Source organism: Macaca mulatta, chromosome 16 (genome assembly GCF_049350105.2).
Source record: "Macaca mulatta isolate MMU2019108-1 chromosome 16, T2T-MMU8v2.0, whole genome shotgun sequence".
In the NCBI taxonomy this organism is placed as follows: domain Eukaryota; kingdom Metazoa; phylum Chordata; class Mammalia; order Primates; family Cercopithecidae; genus Macaca; species Macaca mulatta.
The window spans coordinates 86295799-86319292 of NC_133421.1; the positions used below are offsets into that span (position 1 = coordinate 86295799).

The window sequence follows — 23494 nt, forward strand, 5'->3', positions numbered from 1 at the left end:
GACACCTCAACTCGATAGGCCAGCTGGGATCATCATAATAGAGCCTGATTGATATCATTAGTTAAATCAGCTAAAATGACCACCCCTGGGCCTCCCCTGATAGGAGGCCCTCAAATGCTAAGTGGTCCACGCTATTGAGCCCAGGTCTGGAGTTGGGCAGGGATAATTTAAATCCTGGCTTCCCTCTTACTAATGGAAAGACTATGGGGGACATTTACAAAAACAATCGGTTTATTTATATGTAAACTAGGATTAATAACAGAGTGGTTGCCAGGTTTTGGTGAGGGTGCAGAGTGATTGCTCCATAAATGCTAGCAGCTGTCTTGTTTCATGCTCGGGACCTGTGCTTTAGTTTTCTCCAGAGGTTTCTTATATATTAACTCACTTGGAAGGCTCAGTGACCCCAGAGGATTGGCAGGACATGTGGTTTTAATCTTTGGTTAATGGTTGTGGAAACGGAGGGACAGGGAGATTTAGGTGGCTTGCTCCCGATCATCTATCTCATTTGTGGTTAATGCGGGACGTTCAGGCCCCTGACTTCCAGGCAGGGTCTCTTCTACATGAAATGGACCTGGACCTCCTGGCAGGAGAGAAAAGGCCAAATCTGAGGACCATCTGGCCAGGCCAGGCCTGGCGTGACTTAGCCAGAAGGAAGCAGTTGCCTATTAACTCCCTGGGACCCAGTTAACTGGAAAAATTGGTCTGACATCGAGGAACCACCTGCTGATGGTGGCTGCCGTGGAGGGCTGGCGGTGGGGGTGACATTTCTACTCTCCAGTCACACTGTCCTAAATGCCAACTGATTCCTTAGGTGGTCCTGCCCCTGAATATTGGGGTGAATTGATAGGGATGGGAGGAGGAGGAATAGGAGAGTCAGAAACATGGGAAGGTCATGCCCTTCAATCCTGACCCAGTGCTTTCCTCTGTTTAGGGAGAAAGAACCTCTGAAGTAAGCCCTCACCTCTGCAGGTGGGGCTCAGGCCCAGAGACTGGGATCAGCTGGCCCAGGCAGGTAGGGCAGGGCTGGGAGCTGGGGAGGGCAGAGGGCAAGGCTGGGGACAGGCAGGAAGAAATAGGCAAGGCCCGGCCATGTGGGAGGATAGCAGGCAGTGTTCAGCTCTTTTGGTCACTGACGGAGGTTCAGAGTAGGCAGATGGACTCGTGCCTTTGGCTGCTACCTTGAGCCTGTTGTGTTCCAGGCAATGGGGCAAGGGTTAGTTTGAAGAGAACCAGGTGTGGTTTGACCATATTTTCTAGGCTTGGGGATGGCAAGGTGGTCGTGCTGGGGCATGAGGGCAGTGTCAGAGGGCGTCCAAGGGAGAGGCGGTGTTCTGGGACATCCACTCTGAAATGCAAGTCTCATCCCCAGGTGTGGGAGAAGTGCTGATCTGTTCGGTTTTCTGTTTCAGCTCAGGTCCTGGTTCGTCCCCTAGCCCAGGAGGATGCTGTGGGAGCCGGAGCAGCAGCAAGAGGGAGAATGGGGGGAAGCAGCACTAGAGAAGGTAGATGCCAGTCTCCCCTTCCCCCAGGCCCTGGGTATGGGCTCCTGAGCAGGACCTGGCTGGGCCTGGCAGAAAGAGCAGACGTGCTCACTGTTCTGTTACGGGCTTCCTTCCCTCTGAGCTCCTGAGGCTTCTTTGAGGGACTGCTAAGCCTGAGAAAACCTAGGGTGAGGGACTTGCTGGGTCCACCAGGCTGATTCCAGGGCAGCCAGCAGCCCAGGCAAGAGGTAGGAATAAATAAGGAGTGAGGAGACCCCAGGAGCAAGGGACAGCTGATAGCTCACGTTTACTAAGCAAGGGCTTCCATTCATTCTGTAATTTAATCCTCAGTCACCCACAGAGCCTGGTAATGTTATTATCCACAATTTCTAAATGGGAAAACACAGAGAGAGGTTAAATAATTTGCCCAACGTCACCTAGCTAGGAAGTGGAGGCTCCCAGGCTCACACTGGAGCTGCAGGGCCCACGCTCCTACCCACCATGGCAGGCGGCCTCCCCCTGGAACCCAACACAGTTTGCACGGGTTGGGGGTGGTTTGCTGGCCTGGCTGACTGCCTGTCAGCCCAGGAGCTATTCTGTTAAGCCTCCGCTTGTGGTCCGAGGTGCTGGTGTCAGTTTGCCACAGCCGCACTTGCTTCTGTGTCATTTGCCTTTCCCCAGTTCCCAGAGCTCATCCTGTCACTGGCTGCTCTGCTGAAATTATCAATAAGAAATGCCAGTTGGATCTGTGACATGTCTGCCTGCAGCTGGATGGGAGCAACTGACAGCTTGTCCTCCGAATGTGTTTTCTGTATGTGCGCGAGCGCATGTGTTCCAAACGGGCAGTAGCGTGTGGGAAGGAAAAACCCTGACACTTGTTTTTGTCAATTTGCTGATGCTCAGTCCCGGCGGCTGCCTTCTTTGCCCCCAGCTGCTCTGCCATTTCTCTTTTTCCAATCCTGCGCGATCCTGAGCAGAGATAAAAGCAGATTTCCGCTTCTGCTCCCAGATCCAGGCGCAGACCCTGCAGGCAGCTGCTCCAGACATCTCACAGCTATTAGTCTTCAAAAGCCCCCCGTGCCTCTGTGCACACACGTCTCTCCTCCCCAGCCAGCCCCCTCCCAGCCCAGTGGTGTTGTCTCTGCCTGGCTGGCCCTTGCCCTTGACTTCCAGGCAGTAGGAGATGGAGTTCTCTAGACAGCAGCACCTCAGCCGCCGCTCCGCCTCTGAAGGGAGGGAAGGGAAAGGGTGAGGGATGCCACAGAGGAGAGGGAACCGCTGGGGAGGTGCTCAGGGTGGGGGAGGAGGTGTACCCCGCTGGGGAGGGGCTGCTGGTACCTCGGGGAGCCTGGCTGGGATGTGTGCGAAGGCAGTTCTGTGGGAGCCTCTCAAAGTAGGGCAGGCAGGAGGCAGGGGGAAAGTCACACTAGGGAAGGAGCCTGCAGAGGCAAAGCCACAGCGCCAGCCTGACCCAGGCCGTGAGCCTGTGACCGTCTGTCTCAGCTCCTGTCAGCCTGTCCCTCTCTTTGGAGGCATCGGCCTTCCCGGTGACAGGCCTGTCAGGCTGAGAGCCAGAGGGCACTGTTCCTGGGACCCCGTCTGTGTTCCCCGATCCTATCTGCATTTATTCTCTAATCTATTTGCCATGTTCCTGTCACCTCATCCTTGCTGCCATTTCCAAGTTGCCCATCTCCTTCCACTGGTGTGAGGAATTGTCAGGCCAAGGTCATGGAGCTGGCTTATGGCCCAGATGCACCTCCCCAGGGCAGCGCCCCTCCACAGCCCTGTTCCAAGAACCTGCACCGGAGGCGGTGGCTGCTCCAGGGATCCCATCCAGATGAAGGGCGGGAAAGAGGGAGGAAGGGGCTGCTGGCGGCCAGAGGGGCTGTAGTTACCTGGGCTTGGAGGTTGCCTGGGCAGCTGGGGTGCCATGTGGGCTGGGTGGGGGGGCTGTCTCCCCCAGGGAGCAGGCTGGCTTTGGTGGGAGCAGATTGTGTTTACACCTTCCCCGCACACCCAGCCCACGCTCGCCTCTTATTCCCGGGGCCTCTCCCACCCCTGGGCTCTGCGCAATCTGTACATTTGCAGCTTCTGCTGCAGAAAGTTGCCTCTCTCAGCCTAGAGCTCCCCACAGAAGGCTCCTGGGACCTGGGTGCCCCTTCCTCGGCCCACTGGCTCCCATCACAGGGGTTAGTGTGAAGCTCAGGGCCAGGGTGGACCTCCAAATGGGGGAATTGCTTAAATCCTGACTACGACACTGTCCCCACGGAGGCTGAGTCCTTTGGCTGAGTCCTTTTTCCTCCCTTTCCTTGCAAAGAGCCGTTGCTTGGGAATGGGAGCAGGCGTGCTCAGCGGCTTGGGAGAGGGCAAATAAAGGGCAACTACAGAGGGAGAGCTGAGGCAAAGGGTGGGGTCCCTTCTGGTCCAGGGTGCTGGCTACTGTGAAATAACAGAGTCCGAGAGCAAGGTGTCCAGAGTCAGAGCTCCTGGGTGTGAACCTTGTTCCACCAGGACATCCTACCTCTGTGGCCTGGGTTTCTGAACACCTCTGTGCCTCAGTTTCTTTAGCTGTAGGATGCAGATCCTACTGGTATCTGTGTCTTAGAGTTGTTGTAAGGGTTGATTAGATAATGCATGGAAGATGTTTAGCACGTTGGGTAAGTGTCCCATATATGTGAGCTGGCACAATCCAGTTTGAACTGTAAATTACTGAACAGTGGTAGATTCAGGATGGCTAGAGTTCCTCACATCCTCACTCTGTGGTCCTTCCTGCTGTCTCTCCACATACACAGAGCTGGGTGACCAGTAGTTCTGCAACAGACTAGAGGATGGCAGAGGGTGGCATTGCTGGGGTGGGGAAGCCCCCTCTAAGCCTGTACTGGAGAAGACCACCTCTACCTCTCTGTGCCCAGAACCGTGTCCCAACCTCCAGTGGGGCCTTGACCTGGACACCGCCACTCCCAGCTGGCTCTGCTTCCGGAATGAACCTTAGCTCCTTGACAAGATGGGAGGCGCTGCCCTGCTGTGGTGCCTTCCTCCGTGTGAATGCTAATCTCTCTGCTGGGGGAGACTGAGTGACAGGGAAAGGCTGCTTGGAGCTGCAGGGCGGCTGAGGGCAGCAGCCAGGAGCAGGGAGGTGCTGCTCCTGCGACTGAGGCTCAGGGTGGCTGCCAGTCTCTCCTGGAGACTGGAGCATGACCAGGGAACTAATGAGGTGGCGGGGGTATGGTGGGGGTGAGGGAAGTAGCCACCACAGCTGTGGCTGTCCACTGTCACCCTGGGGAGTACCCACCCACTCCAAGTGTGCGGTTGTGTGTGTGTGTGTGTGGTTGTGTGTGTCTGGTTGTGTGTGTGTGTGTGGGTGCACAGACAGTCCTGGGCAAGGGCAAACAGCAGAGGTGCTGGGCCGAGACTAGATGGGTAGGGCACGGTGCCCGCTTTGAGACAGGCATGATGGCGAGAGAGCGAACCCTGCTGGTTCCTCAGGCTCCCGTAGCCCCTCTGCTGTTGGGAAGAAGCCCAAGACCTAGAGCTAGAAGAAGATAATGCTTCTTTGTGAACCTCAGAAGAACATCAAAGTGGTTCGCACGGAAGCTTATGTTAATATAATGAAGATACTAACCGTATGATTAATAACCACTAACATGCATTGGGCGCTTACTATGTGCTAGGCACTGTGCCAGCTGCTGTATTTTACGCACTGTTTCATTTATGCGGCAGGAATGGTTATCGTTTATCCAATAAGGAAAGTGAGGTTCACCGAACTTGCTTAAGGTCACTCATAGCTGGCAGCGAAGCCAGGACCTGAGCCTGGGAAATTTGATGCCAAAGCTTGGGATAGAGGGGGCCGAGTCTCGAGGTGGGGGCCGTGAGGAAATTCTGGTTGTGACCTGTCTACAAGGCACAAGGAATGGAGCTGTGGGCCTGCCTGCCCTGCCTTTGCAGGTGGGCTGGTGTTGGCCAGGGTCATCACCACTGTTCTGTCTTCAGAAACTCACATTCAAGGGCAGACCAGACTCTGGGCCCTGAGAGGCTGGTTCTTGCCTACCAGGTGAGGGGGAGAGGACAGCTGCCCCTTTAGGATCCCCCAGTCTTCCACAGGGAGGACGTGGTGGCCCCTGGCAGGGATGACAGACAGCGAGGTCATCACCCATAGTCACTGCCACTGCCACTGCCACTGCCACTCTGTTGCCTCCTTCAGCCAGGGGCAGGCCCTGGGGAGAGGACAGGACGGTAGCTAGCAGCCCAGCTGGAGACGGGAGCCTGGTGAGGAAGGCTGTTTTGATTTGTTTTTGCAGGGGGAGGGTGCAGGGCATGGAGACCGAGGAGGTGGTTTGAGGGGGATCCGCTGACAGCTGGCAGCCAGTCCTTGTGCCTAAGGAGCACAGACCCTCTCTGTGGGACACATGTGCCCCCTAGTGGGGATTACGACTGTAGTGGGGGGCTGAGAAAATTTTTAAAAATTTACTAACAGACTCAGCCTGTGAGCCTGGGTAGGAGAGGCCAATCCTATCCCTATGTGAACACACACACACACATTCACACATACACACACATTCACACACAGAGACACATACATTCACACATACAAACACATTGATACACAGAAACACATACATTCACACACACACGCGTGCACAGACATACACATATACAAACATACACATACATACACAGACACATACACACACACACATTCACACACACATACACAGACATACACATATATATATCCACACACATACACATACAGACATACATAGACACACATAACACACATTCACACATAGACATATACATACACATACACATTCACACACACATACACACACATTCACACACACAGACACATTCGCACATACACAGACACATATACATTTACATACATACACATACACACAGACATACACAGACACACATAACACACATGTTCACACATAGACATATGCATACACATACACATTCACACACACATACACACACATTCACACATACACAGACATACACATATACATTCACACACATACACATACACACATACACACACACACAGACACAGACACACACAATCACAGATACACATGCATACACACACACACATTCACACATACACATACAGACATACACCCATATGCACAGACGCACACATACAGACATATACACATATAGACATATAACATACAGATACACACACACACATATACACAGATACACATAAACACACATACATATGCACACAGACACACACATACACAAACATACACACAATATCATATGCAGAGGCAGAAGCCATTTGAACTCAGCATTAAAAGAAATAAATGTGTTAATTTGGTCATTTATTTAACAAGTGTGTCCTGGGAACCTGCAATGTGCAAACCCTGTGTCAGGTGTCAGGAGTGACACTCGAGGAGAGACAGACCCTGCCCTGCCAGCTGGTCCTATAGGAAGGCCCCAGCCTAGGTGGCCTAGTTCTGCCAGCCCAACCCTGCCTATCCCTGTGACCTTTTGTTCTCCAGACCTCGGTTTCCTCATTTGATAAATACTTGTCAAGCCCAGGTGGGCTGGAGTGAAGATATAAAGGACTAATGATCTCCTCAGGAAAAGAGCTGTTTAGTAAAATGAAGGGGATGGACCAGAAGCTCTCTGGGAGCCCCACTGACTTTCCCAATCGAAAGTGACTATAATGAACTGTGTCTGGAGGTGCTGTGTGCCAGGGACTGTGGATCCAGAAACGGATTAAGACCTGCCACAAACAACCAGAAAACTGGGCAAGATATAAGAAACAGACACTTGACAACAGGCAGCACACAGGACAGTGACCCCATGACTGCCTCAGCTTCTGCCTGGAGACAGTTCCCTGACTGTGCCCTGGGGAGGGGAAACCAAGTGGACCACAGTGGCTTTGCTAAGGTGAGGAGGAGACAGAATCAGAGGTCAAGACAGTGTGAGATTCGTAAGGATATACACACAGATCAATGGAATCCAAAAACAGATGCAGCAAAGGTAATCCAATGGAGAAAGAAAGGTCCTTTCAACAGGATACAAAAAGCACTAACCAGAAAAGAAAATTAATACACTGGACTTTATCAAAATTAAACCTCTGCTCTTGGAAACACCGGGAATAAATATTTGCCAAACAAAAATCTGAGAAAGGACTAGTATCCGCAATACATAAAGCACTTTTACAATTCGATAATAAGACAGCCCAATAAAAAATGGGCAAAGGTTTTAATAGACACTACAACAAAAAATATACATACAGCTAAAATACATAGAAAGATGTTCAACATGCGGCTGGGGGCGGTGGCTCACGCCTGTAATACCAGCACTTTGGGAAAGAAAGATGTTTCACATGCAAATCAAAAGCCCAATGATATACCACTACCTGCCCACCAGAATGGTTAAAGCTGAAGGCTGACCATAGTAAGTACTGTCCAAGATGTGACCCTGTCATACACGGCTGGGGACTGGTGAAGTGTTACAACCACTTGGGAAACCAGCATGGCGGTTTCTTATAAAGTTATCCCAGAGGAATGAAAACTTACATCCACAAAAAAGACTGCAAAGATGTTCATGGCAGCTTTATTAGTAATAGCTACAAACTGGAAACAATGCAAATATTCCTCAACATGGGAATAAACACACTGAGATATATTAAGATAGAATAATCCTTAGCAATGAAAAGGAAATGAACTGCTGATGCCAACGACATGGGTAAACTGAGAGAAGCCAGACACAAAAGAGCAGCTACTGTGTGATGATGACATGTGCATGGAATTCTAGGACAGGCAGAACCCGACTGTTAGTGACAGAAGGCATCAGTGGTTGACTGGGGCTGGGGTTAGATATCGTGGGGGTTGACTGCAAGGGTAAGAAGTTTTGTTTTGTTGACTGCAAAGTAAGACGGAGTCTTACTTTGTCAACCAGGCTGGAGTGCAGTGGTGCAATCTCAACTCACTACAACCTTCACCTCCTCAGTAGCAGGGATTATTGGCATGCACCATCACGCCCAGCTAATTTTTGTATTTTTAGTTGAGACAGGGTTTCATCATATTGGCCAGGCTGGTCTTGAACTCCTGACCTCAAGTGATCCGCCTGCCTCGGCCTCCCAAAGTGCTAGGATTACAGGCATGAACCGCCGTGCACGGCCTAGAAGGTTTTTGTTGTTGTTGTTGTTTTTGAGACGGAGTTTTGCTCTTGTCACCTAAGCTGGAGTGCAATGGTGCAATCTTGGCTCACTGCAACCTCACCTCCTGGGTTCAAGCAATTCTCCTGCCTCAGCCTCCTAAGTAGCTGGGATTACAGGTGCCCACCACCATGCCTGGCTAATTTTTTGTATTTTTAGTAGAGATGGGGTTTCACCACATTGGCCAGGCTGGTCTCGGACTCCTGACCTCAGGTGATCCACCGGCCTCGGCCTCCCGAAGTGCTGCACCCCACCTAAGAAGGTGCTTTTGAGGTGACAAAAATGTTCTAAATCTTAACTGGGATTGTGGTTACATGGGTCTATACACTTATTGGACTAATGAACCATACATTGTGAATGGTTATACTGTATTGTATGTAAGTTACACCAGAATAAAGATGATTTAGAGTTAGAAACAAAACAAGAATGAAGATTGATGCTTGTTTTACTCATCATCTAGCAGAAAAGCCAGACATGCAAACAAATCATCATAAAACAGTGGGATGAGTATTCAAAGTATGCTGAAATAACACGAACTCCCATTTATCAAGTGCTTACCTTGTGCCAGGCGCTGTGCTAAGTGCTCCGAAGCACTGACCTAACGAAGTCCCGTGATGTTTGGATGATGAGGACCTCCTCCTCATTTTACAGATGAGAAAATAAGACTCTGACTTTTGCCAAGGTTACTCAGTTAGAATCAGTAGAGCTGGGACTTTCCTCCAGGTCGTCCTGGGTTGCAGACAATGTGCTAATCCACCTGCCACCAGGAAGGTGCCACGAGGAAACAGCTCGGGAATTGTTGCAGCATCTCAGTCAAAACTTCGCAGAGGAGGTATTTAAGTAGAAGCTGGAATTTGCTGAGCAGAGAAGAGAATGCAGCGAAGGGATTTTCAAGGCAACAGGAACAAACACCACCACAAGCAAAGGTTATGCAACAGCTGTGAGAAGGCAAGGTTTCTGGGCATGGAGAGACATGCCCAGGAAATAACAGAAGAGATCCATGGAACATTATATCGTCTACAAATTCATTTATTTTTATTTTAAAAAAATCAGTTTTTGAGTAATACTCTAGAGGCAGTGGCTCTGCCAAGCAGGGAAGTCAAATGCATTGCTTTTCTTCCTGGATGCTGTTTGGCAAGCACAGACAATCCACAACTCCAACGCCATCTATTCTCAATGCATAGGGTCTGTGTCGTATTTCTCCTCCTCCAGAAAGTTAAAGCTAGGTGAAACTTGAAAGCATTGATCCCAGGTTTTGTTTTTTATTTTTATATTTTTACTTTTCTTCCATCTGCCTGGTCATCTGCATGGTCCCAGATTTCTGAACAGGATTTGCAACACTGTTTCATGGTCCTAAGAACTCTCAGGAAAAAAATCCTCTATGTTTTCATGACAGGTTTTCTAGGTGGGTGAATTAAAGTCTCTGGAGTTAAGCAAAAACGTTCCACTGTCATAGTGTAATTTTTTAAGGCAACACAGCATGGTGGCTGAGACCATGAGTTTTTAGCTGGATTGTTTGAGTTCAGATCTCAGTGCTTCACTTATGAATTCCTTTAACCTTTCTGCACCTTTACTTCCTCAGCTGCGAAATGGGAAGGGGGGGGGGCGGTGATAATGACAGGGCTGTCATGAGAATCAGATGAGACAGTGAATAAAAGGTGCTTCCAGAGTACCTACCACAGAGTAAACATTTCATATACACATAGCTGTTGTTACTTCAGAAAGGACGCTTGCACACATCAGCTCATTTTCTGTATTCTGCCATGATCCATTCTTCTGGGAAGAATTATTTTTAAAAGATATCATTTAGGATGATTTGACTGAAATAGAACACCCAACTTAAAATGACTTAATAAGATTTCTTTTTTAAATCTCACTTTTTTTTTTTTTTTTTTTTTTTTTTTGAGATGGAGTCTCGCTCTGTCACCCAGGCTAGAGTGCAGTGGTGCGATCTCCGCTCATTGCAAGCTCCGCCTCCCGAGTTCAAGCCATTTTCCTGCCTCAGCCTCCAGAGTAGCCGGGACTACAGGCACCCCCCACCACACCCGGCCAATTTTTTTTGCATTTTAGGATGGTCTCGATCTCCTGACCTCGTGATCCGCCTGCCTCGGCCTCCCAAAGTGCTGGGATTACAGGCGTGAGCCACTGTGCCCGGCCTAAAATCTCACATTTTGTAATTCACTCAAACTGAGATGCCATTGCTTGCAAGACACATCTGCATTTAAGAACGTGAAAATGCAACCGGCTGTGGTGGCTCATGTTTGTGATCCCAGCACTTCGGGAGGCTGAGGTGGGCGAGTTACCTGAGGTCAGGAGTTCAAGACTAGCCTGGCCAGGATGGTGAAATGCTGTCTCTGTTAAAAATACGAAAATTAGCTGGGCGTGGTGGTGCATGCCTGTAATTCCAGCTACTTGGGAGGCTGAGGTAGGAGAATCACAAGAACCCAGGACGTGGAGGGAGGTTGCAGTGAGCCGAGATCATGCCACTGCATTCCAGCCTGGGTGACAAGAGCAAAGCTCTGTCTCAAAAAAAGAAAAAAAACCCATATATGTATATGTGTGTATATATATGTATGTGTGTGTGTGTGTGTGTGTGTGTATATATATATATGAAATGTACAAATGTGTCTCTGAATCAAAACAAGAGGTCTGAAGTTCAGGGGTGTCGGGACTGGCGGCTTCTGCAGGTCAGCAGCATCACTGAGGACTCATGTTCTTTCTTCTCTCTACTCTGCCATCGCAGTCCTTCAGTTCCTACTTAATGGAAGCCTTGCAGATGCAAGATGGCTCCAGCAGGCCCAGCATCACTTCTTCACAGTGTCCCAAAGCCAGAAAAAAGGCTGTTGTTTTTAAAAGCAGGAAAACTTTCCCAAACTTGGCCAGAATTGCATCGGAGACCCTTTCCCAAAACAATTTCCAGCGAAGGGAATAGACTGACCATGTCTGGTACAGATGAATGAAGATTTGCCCCTGGGGGCTAGGGAGGGGCTTGCCCCTGCTGAAGCAGACCCTTGCCCAGCAGCTGAACAGAGCCTAGGTTCATCAGATGGAGGAAGAGACTGGCCGCTAACAGTGCCTGACATACAGATGTGCTTCCTGTGATGCCGCTGCTGCCACCGTTCCAAATGTAAGCAGTCAGCTGCTTGGGATACTACCTACCTTCTTTTGTGTTCTTATTAATACAATTAAAGATTGCTTTCTGGGTAGAGAAATTAACCTCAATATTCTAAAGACTGTTTTCTTTATTTTTATGTATTTATTTTTTTGAGACAAGATCTTGCTCTGTCACCCAGGCTGGAGGGCAGTGATGCAATCATGGCTCACTGCACAGCCTCAATCTCACGGGCCCCAGCAATCCTCCCACCTCAGCCTCCCATCCAGCTCGGGCCACAGGCATGTGCCACCACACCTGGCTGTTTTTCATTTTTAATTTTTTATTTATAGAGATGGAGGTCTCCCCATGTTGCTCAGGCTGGTCTTGAACTCCTGGGCTCAAGCGATCCTCCTGCCTTGGCCAACCAAAGTGTTGGGATTATAGGCGTGAGCCACTGCGACCAGCCCAAAGACTGTTTTCTATTACTGTGGGTTTCAGATACCATGTCTTAAACCCCGTCAGTGACCACCCCAACACAATAGGCCAGTTGACTGAATTCTCCCTTTGTACTCAGAGCCTGGGTCCCTGAAAAGCGCTGGGGACTTCTGCCTTCCTGTTTGTAAAGGGTCACTAGAGGCCGGGCGCGGTGGCTCAAGCCTGTAATCCCAGCACTTTGGGAGGCCGAGACGGGCGGATCACGAGGTCAGGAGATCGAGACCATCCTGGCTAACACGGTGAAACCCCATCTCTACTAAAAAAAAAATACAAAAAACTAGCCGGGCGAGGTGGCGAGCGCCTGTAGTCCCAGCTACTCGGGAGGCTGAGGCAGGAGAATGGCGTAAACCCAGGAGGCGGAGCTTGCAGTGAGCAGAGGTCCGGCCACCGCACTCCAGCCTGGGTGACAGAGCGAGACTCCGTCTCAAAAAAAAAAAAAAAAAAGGGTCACTAGACTGTGACTCTTTCCATGTCAATAAATAGAGGTCTGCACTAGCCTGCTATAATGGCTGCATAATAATTCCACGGTAGGTAAAACTCAAATGTCCTAGCTCTCACCAGCAACGAGTGCAAATGAGATCACAGTAACATCCACATTTCAGTCTCAACAGCTCTGAGCCCTTGCCGGCTCATTCAGGAATTCTGATACATTCTCTGAAGTCTCCCCAGTTATTTCTGGGTTGGCTACACAGTGTACTTTACATGTGCTGAGGCACAAGGCCTCTCATTGTATTTCACTCCAGCCTCTTGGCCACTGCCCAGCTGCCCTGGCATCCCTATCTGCCATGAAGCTGCCGTTGGGGAAGCAGTGTCCAGTCAGGTGTGAAGGCGACTTGGTGGCCTGCGGCGGAGCGAGGAGTGAGGAGCTATAAAGAATGGCCCTCACTATACACTGGGTGGCATCCAGGCCCAATATAGCCCTGCTAGAGCCTGGAGCCTCCATCTTCCACACATCAGCTCTGCAGCCTCCCATCCTCACTCTTCCTGCCATGAAGTGGCTCAAATGGCAGAGCAGGTGCCCACTGTTCCTCCTTTCAACCTCATTTCTGATTTTGTCCCCAACTACCCCTACAAACACATGAAAATCTTCTTCCTTCTCCCTTCCTCCCCCAAAACAAAAGTCCTTATACATAAGGTCACCTTATTCATTAGTGGAAAAAGCATGGATTCTACAGGCTGGGAGCAAAGTCTGACCCTGCCATTACTGGTTATGTGAATTTGGGCAAGTTACCGAATTTCCCAGTGCTACTGTTTCCTTATCCGTAAAATGGGAACAGTGATAGTGTTACCAGAGAGGAGTCCTGATCCAGGTCCCAAAAGAGGGTTCTTGGATCTTGAGCAAGAAAGAATTTGGGGTGAGTCTATAAAGTGAAAGCAAGTTTATTAGAAAAGTAAAGGAATAAAAGAATGGCTACTTGGCCGGGCATGGTGGCTCAGGCCTGTAATCCTAGCACTTTGGGAGGCTGAGGCAGGCAGATCACTTGAGGTCAGGAATTCAACACCAGCCTGGCCAACATGGTGAAACCCTATCACTACTAAAAATACAAAAATTAGCCAGGCGTGGTGGTGTGCACCTGTAACCCAGCTACTTGGGAGGCTGAAGCAGGAGAATGGCTTGAACCCGGGAGGCGGAGGTTACAGCACCACTGCAGCCTGGGTGACAGAGCGAGACTCTGTCTCAAACAAACAAACAAAAAGGCTACTCCACAGAGCAGCCCTGAGGGCTACTGGTTTCCCATTTTTTATGGTTATTTCTTGATTATATCCTAAACAAGGGGTGGATTATTTATGCCTCCCATTTTTAGACCACATAGGGTAACTTCATAAGGTTGCCATGGCATTTGTAAACTGTCATGGCGCTAGTGGGAGTGTAGCAGTGAGGACGACCAGAGGTCACTCTTACTGCCATTGTGGTTTTGGTTTGGCGGACTTCTTTACTGCAACCTGTTTTATCAGCAAGGTCTTTATGACCTGTATCTCGTGCCAACCTCCTATCTCATCCTGTGACTTAGAATGCCTTAACTGTCCGGGAATACAGCCCAGTAAGTCTCAGCTTCATTTCACCCAGCTCCTATTCAAGATGGAGGTCTCTGTTTCCAGCGCCTCTGACAGTAGTACTTCACTGCATTGTGAGGATTAAACGAGTTCATACATGTACAGAAATCAATGTAAGGAGTGGCACCTGGTAAGTGCTATGAAGTATTAGCTCTCATTACTATTTTGTCTACAGCAGGTCACCAGCCCGCTAGCAGCTTTTGGAAAATTCACACTTAGAATTCCCACTGCAAGTCTCAAAGGAAAGGAACTATGTTTGCAGGGACAGAACACATTCTTCCTTTCAGTATTACACAAAATGATGTGTCTTCAAGGGTAAGGTAGAGAAACCCAATGGCCAGAATTACTGCTGAATGAATTAATGATTATTTGTGAAGACTTACTGTTAGCATAGCAGGTAAACACCAAACCCTGCACTGTTAAGAAATTAAAAAGGAAAAAAAAAAGAGGCTGGGCGTGGTGGCTCACACCTGTAATCCCAGCACTTTGGGAGGCCGAGGCGGGTGGATCACCTGAGGTCGGGAGTTTGAGACCAGCCTGACATGGAGAAACCCCGTCTCTACTAAAAATACAAAATTAGCTGGGCGTGGTGGCGCATGCCTGTAATCCCAGCTACTCGGGAGGCTGAAGCAGGAGAATCACTTGAACTTGGGAGGCGGAGGTTGTGGTGAGCCGAGATCGCGCCATTGCATTCCAGCCTGGGCAACAAGAGCGAAACTCCATCTCAAAAAACAATAATAATAAAAAAATTAAAATAAAAAGCCCTTGAAGAGTTGACAATCAAATGAAAGGAGGTAAACATAAACAAATGTGGTAATTTGAAAATAAGTATCTGCAACATGTTACCATCTGCAGGACAATATAATCCACACCGAAGGCCACAGAGATCACTGTTAATGGGTGGATGAGAACGGGGAGACTGGAATGGAGAAAAGGCTCTTGGTCTTGCAAATCTAAACTAGCTTTCAAATAGGTGCAAATTCTGGCCCTGATTGTTGTCATTTTTGCCTTATTTTTATTTCAAAAATGAAGCCAGACCGGGCGCAGTGGCTCACCTTTGTAATCCCAGCACTTTGGGAGGCCAAAACAGGAGGGTTGCTTGAGGCCAGGAGTTTGAGACCAACCCGGGCAACACAGTGAGACCTCATCTCTGCAAAATAAAAATAATCAGCTGGGCGTGGTGGTGCTCGCCTGTCACCCTGGCCACTTGGGAGGAGGCTGAGGCAGGAGGATCACTTGAGCCCGGGACGTCGAGGCTGCAATAAGTTATGATTGCACCACTGCACTCCAGCCTGCGTGCCAGGGTGAAACCCCGTCTCAAAAACAAACCAAGAAAACCCAGAAACCAAAAAAAAAAAAATGAAGCCAAAGTGGTTGCCTCAAAAATAACACCCAGAAGAGCAGTGGGTGTTACATCATTCTCCGTTCTTTTCGTAATTCAACTCGTGACACTTGCCTTTTTTTCTCTTCTCGGAATGAAAAGCACACTCGGCCCGGACCCTCGGGCAGCCGCGGAGGCGGAACCCCGTCGCTCTCGAGCGCCCCCTGCCGCCCGCGCCTCGGCCTCACCTGCCTCACCCCAATCTTAAAAACACCTGAGCGGGAGGTTGAACGATTCCCTTGGAATCTCTCCTCTTCACTAACCCAGCGAACCACTCCAAATGCCCCTATCCTCCCCCAAATATAATCCGCAGAGCAATTAAAAAAGATATTCGGCCAAGCCCCGGTTTCCTCATCCGTCCCTGGCCCCTCGAACTTTCTGTGCTTCCCCAGTCTCGACCAGGGACAACCGGTGCTGATGCTCAATGACTTTCTGGCAGAAGTGAACCTCCAGCTTCGTATTCTGACAGCCGTGGTTCTTTATAGGCCTGGTTTCCCACTCCGACCCTCCACTGCCCCTGGTGGCGGCCACCATCTTACCCCCAGCTCCAGGGTCGCGCTGAGGACGCGGCCAGCCCCCAGTGACTGCAGTTTTGAACTACATTTCCCATCAGCCCTTTCTCAACATCGCGAGAGTTGCGGAGAGAGCTTGCCGAGAAGACTTGTGCGCAGGCGCGGTCTCGCGTTCTTTTCGAGGTCGGCAGCGTGGCTGGAAGACATGGCTACTGGCGTTGGTGTTGAGCACGGCGAGCAGCTTCAGGCCTTTAGTGATGATGGTAAGGCTGCCTGAGTGGGAAAACGGGGTCTTCCTTGACACGACACTAACACACTTGGCCTCCCTTCCTCAGAGACGAAGTGGTGACGATAAGCTCGTTTCTCTCTGGTAGGGTGATTAGGAGGGTTAGAAGTACTGGATGAGAAAATGCTTTCCAAACGGCGAGAAAGTGTTACGTGAAGGGAGAGAGCTCAAGCCCGTCCTAGGCGTCATAGGGCCGGCTTCTGCGGGGGAGGGGGGCCTGACAACCTGGGCAGCCCCGTGCGCCTCCGGCGCGCGTGTGCTGAGCGTGCACGCCCGGGGGTCTTCGGTGCCCGCGCACGGGCAAACTCTGACGATGGTGGTTCTTAATTCAGCATCAGGAGTGTTAACGTGTGAAGACGTGATTCCACTTGGAGTGCCTTGAGGACGGCCCCGATCGGTAGTTTATATTTAACTTTACAGATGGGAATCAATAGGATTGTAAACTTCTTCTGGAAAGCCGTAGTTTTAACAACGAGCCTTTTTTCCTTCCCCAGAGGCCTTTCTTTGTTTGGCATCTGCAGAGACGGTGAAAAGCAGAGCTCCAGGTTGAAGGAGCAGAGTAATGGATGGAGCCCTAACATGAGTAAGAATGGGTTCAGGCAAGGCCTGAGTGGTCACCAAAAATGAGAAAGCACAGATGGTGCTATCACATACATTCACGTCCTGCTTTATTCTGAAGTTCAAGTGTGAGAATACATGTTGACATACAAGCCAGCTATGGTAAGAAGTTACTCAGAATTCAGAATACTAATTATTTTAATGATAAAAATGAGTAGGGTCTGTGCCCGTGTAATTTGGGGCCACTAGATGTCACTGTAACCAACGTGGATCCTTGTTAGGGCATGCAGGGATGGAAAGAGACGTGGCAAATGAATTTTGGATTGCTGGGATTTAGGCATCTTTGTTATTGTCTGAGCTGAGGATGATCTAAAGTTATCCCTGTCTGAAATGGTATCTTTTGTGAGGAGGTCTGACTCGCTGAGGCTCAGCCGTTTAATACAGATCTGGAGAATAAACCTTAAGGTGGTTTCTGTTAGAATGAAGCCTGTTATCCTTCTCTTTTAGATTAAAGGTGTTGGCTGTGGCCTTGGAAACAGTCATGTGAAAACCCATCACCTTAAGGTGTTGAGTGTAAGGATCTTCATGATGAAGTTTCTTTAAATGGTGAGATTTTAAATTCTTTCATAGACTTGAGTATGCTTATGGTCCCCTTTAAGTATTGGTTTGTTAGTTTTGGGGATGTGTTGGTCTTCCAGGGTTATGTTTGCCCAGATAATGGAAGTAGTATGGAATTCCTTTTGCTAGGGTCCTTGCCAAGCACTCTCACAAAGAGTATTTTTTGTTTGTTTGTTTGTTTTGAAATAGAGTTTTGCTCTTGTTGCCCAGGCTGGAGTGCGATGGTGCAATCCTGACTCAGAGTAACCTCTGCCTCCCGGGTTCAAGCTAGTCTCCTGCCTCAGCCTCCCAAGTAGCTGGGGAATTTCTCCATGTTGGTCAGGCTGGTCTCGAACTCCCGACCTCAGGTGATCTGCCTGCCTCAGCCTCACAAAGTGCTGGGATTACAGGCGTGAGCCACCGCGCCCTGCCATAAATAGTATTTCTAATATCAACCCCATGTGAGGTAAATTTTTTCCCCCACTCTGCTGTTAAGTCAGTAAAAGTGAGGCTTAGAGAGTTCTCTTGCCCAAAGTTATACAAGCAGTTACTGAGTTAGACTGGCAGTTCTCAACTGGGGAGGGATGGTGTTCCTGGCCTCCGGTAAATGCTGCTATTAATAAATATCCTGGCCGGGCCTGGATATTTATCTCATGCCTGTAATTCCAGCACTTTGGGACGCCGAGGTGGGTGGATTACCTGAGGTCAGGAGTTCGAGACCAGCCTGGCAAACATGGTGAAACATTGTCTCTACTAAAAATACAAAAATTAGCTGGGTGTGGTGGTGGGCACCTATAATCCCAGCTACTCAGGAGACTAAGGCAGGAGAATCTCTTGAACCTAGGAGGCAGAATTTGCAGTGAGCTGAGATCGCACCATTGTATTCCAGTCTGGGTGACAAGAGCGAAACTGTAAATAAATAAATAAATATCCTACAATGCACACGACAGCCTGCATGAGGAATAATTGATCCACCCAGTATGTCAGTAGAGCTGAGGTTGAGAAACTCCTGTATACCACACATTAGGCTAACTAGATCTGGGCTTTAGTCTCAGCCTGTTTTCTCACCAGAGTCTTATTTCTTCATCTGTGAAACAGGGTTAGTGATTTCAAAACCTGACTATTACATCAGAACCACCTACAAAGTGTTAAAATATACACATTCCTGGGCCTCAGCTCCAGGCATGGGTGAGAATGGCTCTGGGGTGGAGTCTGGGAATCATGTGGCCAGTCCAAGAGCAAATGGGTAGTAACTAGATCAGGGGTGTCATCTTTTGGCTTCCCTGTGCCACATTGGAAGAATTGTCTTGGGCCACACATAAAATATACTAACACTAATGATGGCTGATGGGCTAAAAAAAAATCTCATGATGTTGTAAGAAAGTTTACAAATTTGTGTTGGGCTGCATTCAAAGCCGTCCTGAGCCACATGCAGGCTGTGGGTTAGACAAGCTTGAATTAGATGATCTGATCTGTTTTTAGTGCAAGGATTTTATTATAGTGAGATTGTAGTGCTGGCTATTTTTAAGTAGCTCTTGGGCAAACCTCTAATCCTCTGTCTTAAAAAACTGAAAGCCTGGAGGGTGTGGTGGCTGACACTTGTAATCCCAGCACTTTGGGAGGCCGAGGCAAGTTGATCACCTGAGGTCGGGCGTTCAAGACCAGCCTGACCAACATGGAGAAACCCCATCTCTACTAAAAATACAAAATTGGCCTGGCGTGGTGGCGCATGCTTATAATCCCAGCTTACTTGGGAGGCTGAGGCAGGAGAATCACTTGAACCCAGGAGGTAGAGGTTGCAGTGAACTGAGATTGGGTCATTGCACTCCAGCCTGGGCAACAAGAGTGAAACTGTTTCAAGAAAAACAACAAAACAAAACTGAAAGTCACATGCTTGCTCTGCAGAGTTCGCGTGAGGGAAGTGAACAATTTGATAAAAAAATAGTTTGCATGTGCTGTGGCTGTTAGTGCCATGGGCCAGCAGGTTGAGGGGAGCTGAGTCCATGATGATGTCAAGTTATCCCTGTCTGAAGGCAAAGAAAGGCCTTTCAGTGTGGACTTTGAATATCTGAATCTCAGTTTCCCAAGTTTGCCTTACAGAAATTTTAAGCTGCTTGAGAGTTACTCTGCGTGTATCTTCTTAAGTAGTTTTTTTTCTTAATTTCTCTTCTTCCCAGGTGCAGTGAGCGTCAGTTTCCGAGGCCGGAAAAGGATCCTCTAGTAGCCACATTGTGGCAGCTGCCCTGAACCGGGACCTGGACCCGGACCCAAATTGCCATGTCTTTAATGCATGTAAGTAGACGAACTGGTAAACAGGCTTGGTTTGGGGGAGTGGTAATCTTTTTTGCTTCCCCTGCTCTGGACTTAAAGCAGTGGATGCCAAGGGGCAGGGAGACTTTGGTGGCGTTTTGTTGCTAGGTATCCACAATAAGAGACAAAACTGAACTGCTTTGCTAGAAACAAGTGAAATGATTGCTTTCCTGTTTGTAAGCTTTGTTTTTACATCTTTCATATCCCTAAGAAGTCCCACAAGCCTATGATGGTTAGTTATCCCTGTCTGAAAATCTGGACTGAGGGAAATCATCTATTCTGAGGCTTAAGGGTTTGGCTCCATGTTTTTTTCCCCCCTTTTTTCCCCTCAGCATATCCTGCTGAGAGCCCAGTCTAGAGCATCATTCCTCTAAAACGTGAAAAGCAAGTGTGTGGTTGCCCTGCTTTCTCTAGTCTCTTGATTATGGCTCTGAGGGTACAGGCTGTATGAGGTGGCGGAAATGCACAAGTAGCCAGGATTTGATTTATGCCCTTATTGTGGAATGAAAGTGTTTGTTACTTATTTCAAGAAAATGAATGTGCTCTTAGAAACAGAGTGGAATGTAGGATGTATGCCAGCTTGTGGCAGTGAGCATGCTTGACGACTCTGACCTTGCCTCTGCTCCAGGGTCCTGACATTTAGGGGAAACCACTGCTGTTTGGTTTCTATGTGCTTTGTTAAGGACGCCAGGGAGGTCTCCTGAGTTTGTAGCTTAGATCCTGTCTGAATGTCAGGACTGGTGTGTGAGCAAGAAAGAAGCCAAGTGGTGCTGGAGGGTGGGGTGCCCGGCTTTGTTCCCATTTGAATGCCAGGCTTGAAGTGCACACAGATTGCCTTTCTTTTCTGTTGAAATGGGAGGTGTGTGCAAACTCTTTGTATTTAAGGTTGTGTTTTTGCTGGACACCAAAGAAGCTGTATTCTGGGTTAGATTTAATGAGCCTAAAAACTGGCCCCAGTAGTTTACAGCCTGCAAGTAAAACAGTGAAAAGGGCAGCTTATCAAGTGGTTATTGTCTGCTGAGTGGACTTGGCTACAGAACTCAAATAAACCATAAGATTTGACTTGAAATGTTTATATCCAGAGTTGTTTACTGGCCTCTTACCAGCAACTGCTCCCTCAGAGGTACTGTCTCCTTAAAATGAGTCATCCTGGATCCCCACCAGCCTGCACCAAAATGATGTGATAGTGCCCCGTTATGCTCCCCCAACGCACACATGCCTGCTGGTGGTGAGAATGAGTGCTCTTAGACTGACTGCCTTTTTCTCCCAAATTAGTTGTTACATAGCATTCAGTTTTGAGTCACTTCCTTGGCTGTTACTTCAAATTATTCTCCTGTTTTATAGGTTAGCTACTAGCCATGCCAGATGGGATCAGCACAGCCCTGCCTCTGCTGCTAATTGTTCCTCTAAAGTAATCGCCATGCCTTCTTCGGGCTTCATCTTTAAAGGAATGAAGTGACTGAGATTATTCTGGAAAAGCTTTTGGCAGTTAGTGAAATTAGAGTACAACTAAGAACATTTTCAGACCTCCACTGTGGATGACCTGGGTATAATCTCACAATTCAATGGGACTGCAAGGATTGTAAACTGAAATGAACGTGATTATACTGTGTTGGAAGAGCCTAAGAGGAAACCGATGCCGTGAGTTTCAGAGAGTAACGCTTAACCCCAGTTACACAGGATACCATCTTGTGTTTTCTCTTTTTCAGTTACCCACTACATTGATTTTGTGATCTGCTAATGGGTTGCCACCCACAAACATTGCTTTAGCACTTTTACTTCAAATCAATGAAGGACTGAGAAAAGTTCTCCTGGTGTCTCCACAGAGTGGCTTCCAGGAACAGGTCTTTGCATAGAATATCAGTGGTTTCCTTTTTTGTTTCAAATAATGGTCAGAAGATATCCAGTGTTGACTCACCAAGGCTATCAGGTTCCTTTTTCCTTTTTTTTTTTTTTTTTTTTTTACATTTTATATTTTTGCTCTTTTTTATTTTAGTTTATTTTATTTATTTTTTGAAACGGAGTTCCACTCTGTCACCAGGCTGGAGTGCAGTGGTGTAATCTCAGCTCACTGCAGCCTCCGCCTCTCAGGTTCAAGCAATTCTCTTGACTCAGCCTCCTGAGTGCTGAGACTACAGGCGCGTACCTTCTTTAGTAGAGACGGGATTTCACCATGTTGGCCAGGATGGTCTCTCTCTCCTGACCTCGTGATCTGCCTGCCTCAGCCTCCCAAAGTGCTGAGATTACAGGCATGAGCCACCACGCCCAACCTTTTTTTTTTTTTTAATTTAAATTTAAATTTTTTTCATTTTTTTGAGACAAATTTTTTTTGTTTGTTTTTTGTTTTTGAGACAGTCTTGCTCTGTCGCCCAGGCTGAGAGTGCAGTGGCATGATCTCTGCAACCTCTACCTCCCAGGTTCAAGCAATTCTTGTGCCTCAGCCTCCAGAGTAACTGAGACTACAGGTGCATGCCACCACACCTGGCTAATTTTTTATGTTTTAGTAGAGACAGGGTTTCAACCATGTTGCCCAGGTTGGTCTCGAACTTCTGAGCTCAGGCAATCCACCCGCCTTGGCCTCCCCAGGTGCTAGGATTATAGGTGTGAGCCACCACACCCAGCTATTTTTTCTTTTGTTTTTTAATTTTAAAGTTGGGGGTCTCAGTTTGTTACCCTGGCTGGTCTCGAACTCCTGGACTCAAGTGATCCTCTGGCTCCAAGCCCACTACCAGTCTCAGGTTTTTTGCTAAAAGATCACTACCTTTTTTTCCTCTTATCTGCTGCCATGTGAGACGTGGCTTTCACCTTCCGCCGTGATCGTGAGGCCTTCCCAGCCACGAGGAACCATAAGTCCAATAAATTAAAAAAAAAAAATCACTATATAAGATACTAGGATGGATTGTGACCGTTGAGGGGTGCTTACATATCCCACATTTGACTACATTCTTTCCAAACTAAGTATTCTATCCAAAGGAACATACTGCTATCATGGAGACCAAAGAGGCACTGTTTAAGGTTGCCAAGGTGAAGCGAGCTGAGAGGCTCTGTTCTGGTGCCAGCAACTCTGAAATCTTAATTCCTGCTGTCCAGGCAGCAGAATGCCATGGTTTCCCCAAGTAGGTAGCTGCTTTAGCAATTAAAGCCCAAACGTCTGTTCTGTTCATCAGAGGTCTCTGAATTTCTGAAGGGGTATTTCGTTTCTGGTGACTGAGTTAATCCCCATCCCTCTTATAAAGTGTGCTAATAGAATCAGCCTTTCAAAGCTACAGAACCAGACCGTGCCCTAAATTGACCAACATGATTGATGTGCCTCGGGAAGTCTCTTGCCAGCTGTCCCTGTGAAGACCTTCCCCCCGCTGCTGCCTTGCACACTGAAGCATCTCAGACTGTGCAGAGCCATTTACTCATCAAGACAGTAAATCCCAGGGCTGGGTTAAGTGCTGTGTGGTAACTTGGATGAGACTTCTTTAAAGCCACTTAAAATAAAATTAGGAAACTACCGTCAGCTAAGTTCAAATTTACCGAAGCCAAGATACAAG

At 48.4% G+C, this 23494-nt stretch overlaps 1 protein-coding gene, 2 long non-coding RNA genes and 2 other non-coding genes across 13 annotated transcripts in view; 4 read left to right on the plus strand and 1 right to left on the minus strand.

Moving 5' to 3' along the window:
* The window catches only part of PRCD (photoreceptor disc component), a 16211-nt gene extending 4322 nt beyond the window's left edge, over positions 1–11889 (plus strand). For 4 of the 8 annotated variants that reach the window (XM_077973010.1, XM_077973009.1, XM_015120442.3 and 1 more), the window contains 3 exons: positions 932–1012; positions 1410–1502; positions 11411–11889. In XM_077973010.1, the coding sequence (XP_077829136.1) occupies positions 932–953 (22 nt within the window). In that variant the 3' untranslated portion in view covers positions 954–1012; positions 1410–1502; positions 11411–11889. Of the gene's footprint in view, positions 1–931; positions 1013–1409; positions 1503–6997; positions 7550–11410 lie in introns of those variants that run through there. The other 4 variants (XM_028836839.2, XM_077973007.1, XM_077973004.1 and 1 more) reach the window with 4 other exon arrangements.
* Positions 10320–16300, minus strand: LOC144335981 (uncharacterized). Its single transcript, XR_013407332.1, has 3 exons — positions 16232–16300; positions 15367–15461; positions 10320–10443 (listed from the first exon to the last, which is right to left on the minus strand). It is a non-coding gene; the product is annotated as an uncharacterized LOC144335981 (long non-coding RNA).
* A 75-nt stretch (positions 16301–16375) lies between these two features.
* LOC100426884 (uncharacterized) overlaps positions 16376–23494 on the plus strand; it is a 110073-nt gene continuing 102954 nt past the window's right edge. For both annotated transcript variants that reach the window (XR_013407321.1, XR_001440600.3), the window contains exons 1-5: positions 16376–16467; positions 16985–17210; positions 17556–17654; positions 19823–19937; positions 21300–21596. This is a non-coding gene — a long non-coding RNA (uncharacterized LOC100426884). The remainder of the gene's footprint in view (positions 16468–16984; positions 17211–17555; positions 17655–19822; positions 19938–21299; positions 21597–23494) is intronic.
* Positions 17402–17479, plus strand: LOC114673291 (small nucleolar RNA R38). The gene has a single exon (XR_003724011.1). It is a non-coding gene; the product is annotated as a small nucleolar RNA R38 (small nucleolar RNA).
* Positions 20174–20245, plus strand: LOC114673292 (small nucleolar RNA R38). Its single transcript, XR_003724012.1, has one exon. It is a non-coding gene; the product is annotated as a small nucleolar RNA R38 (small nucleolar RNA).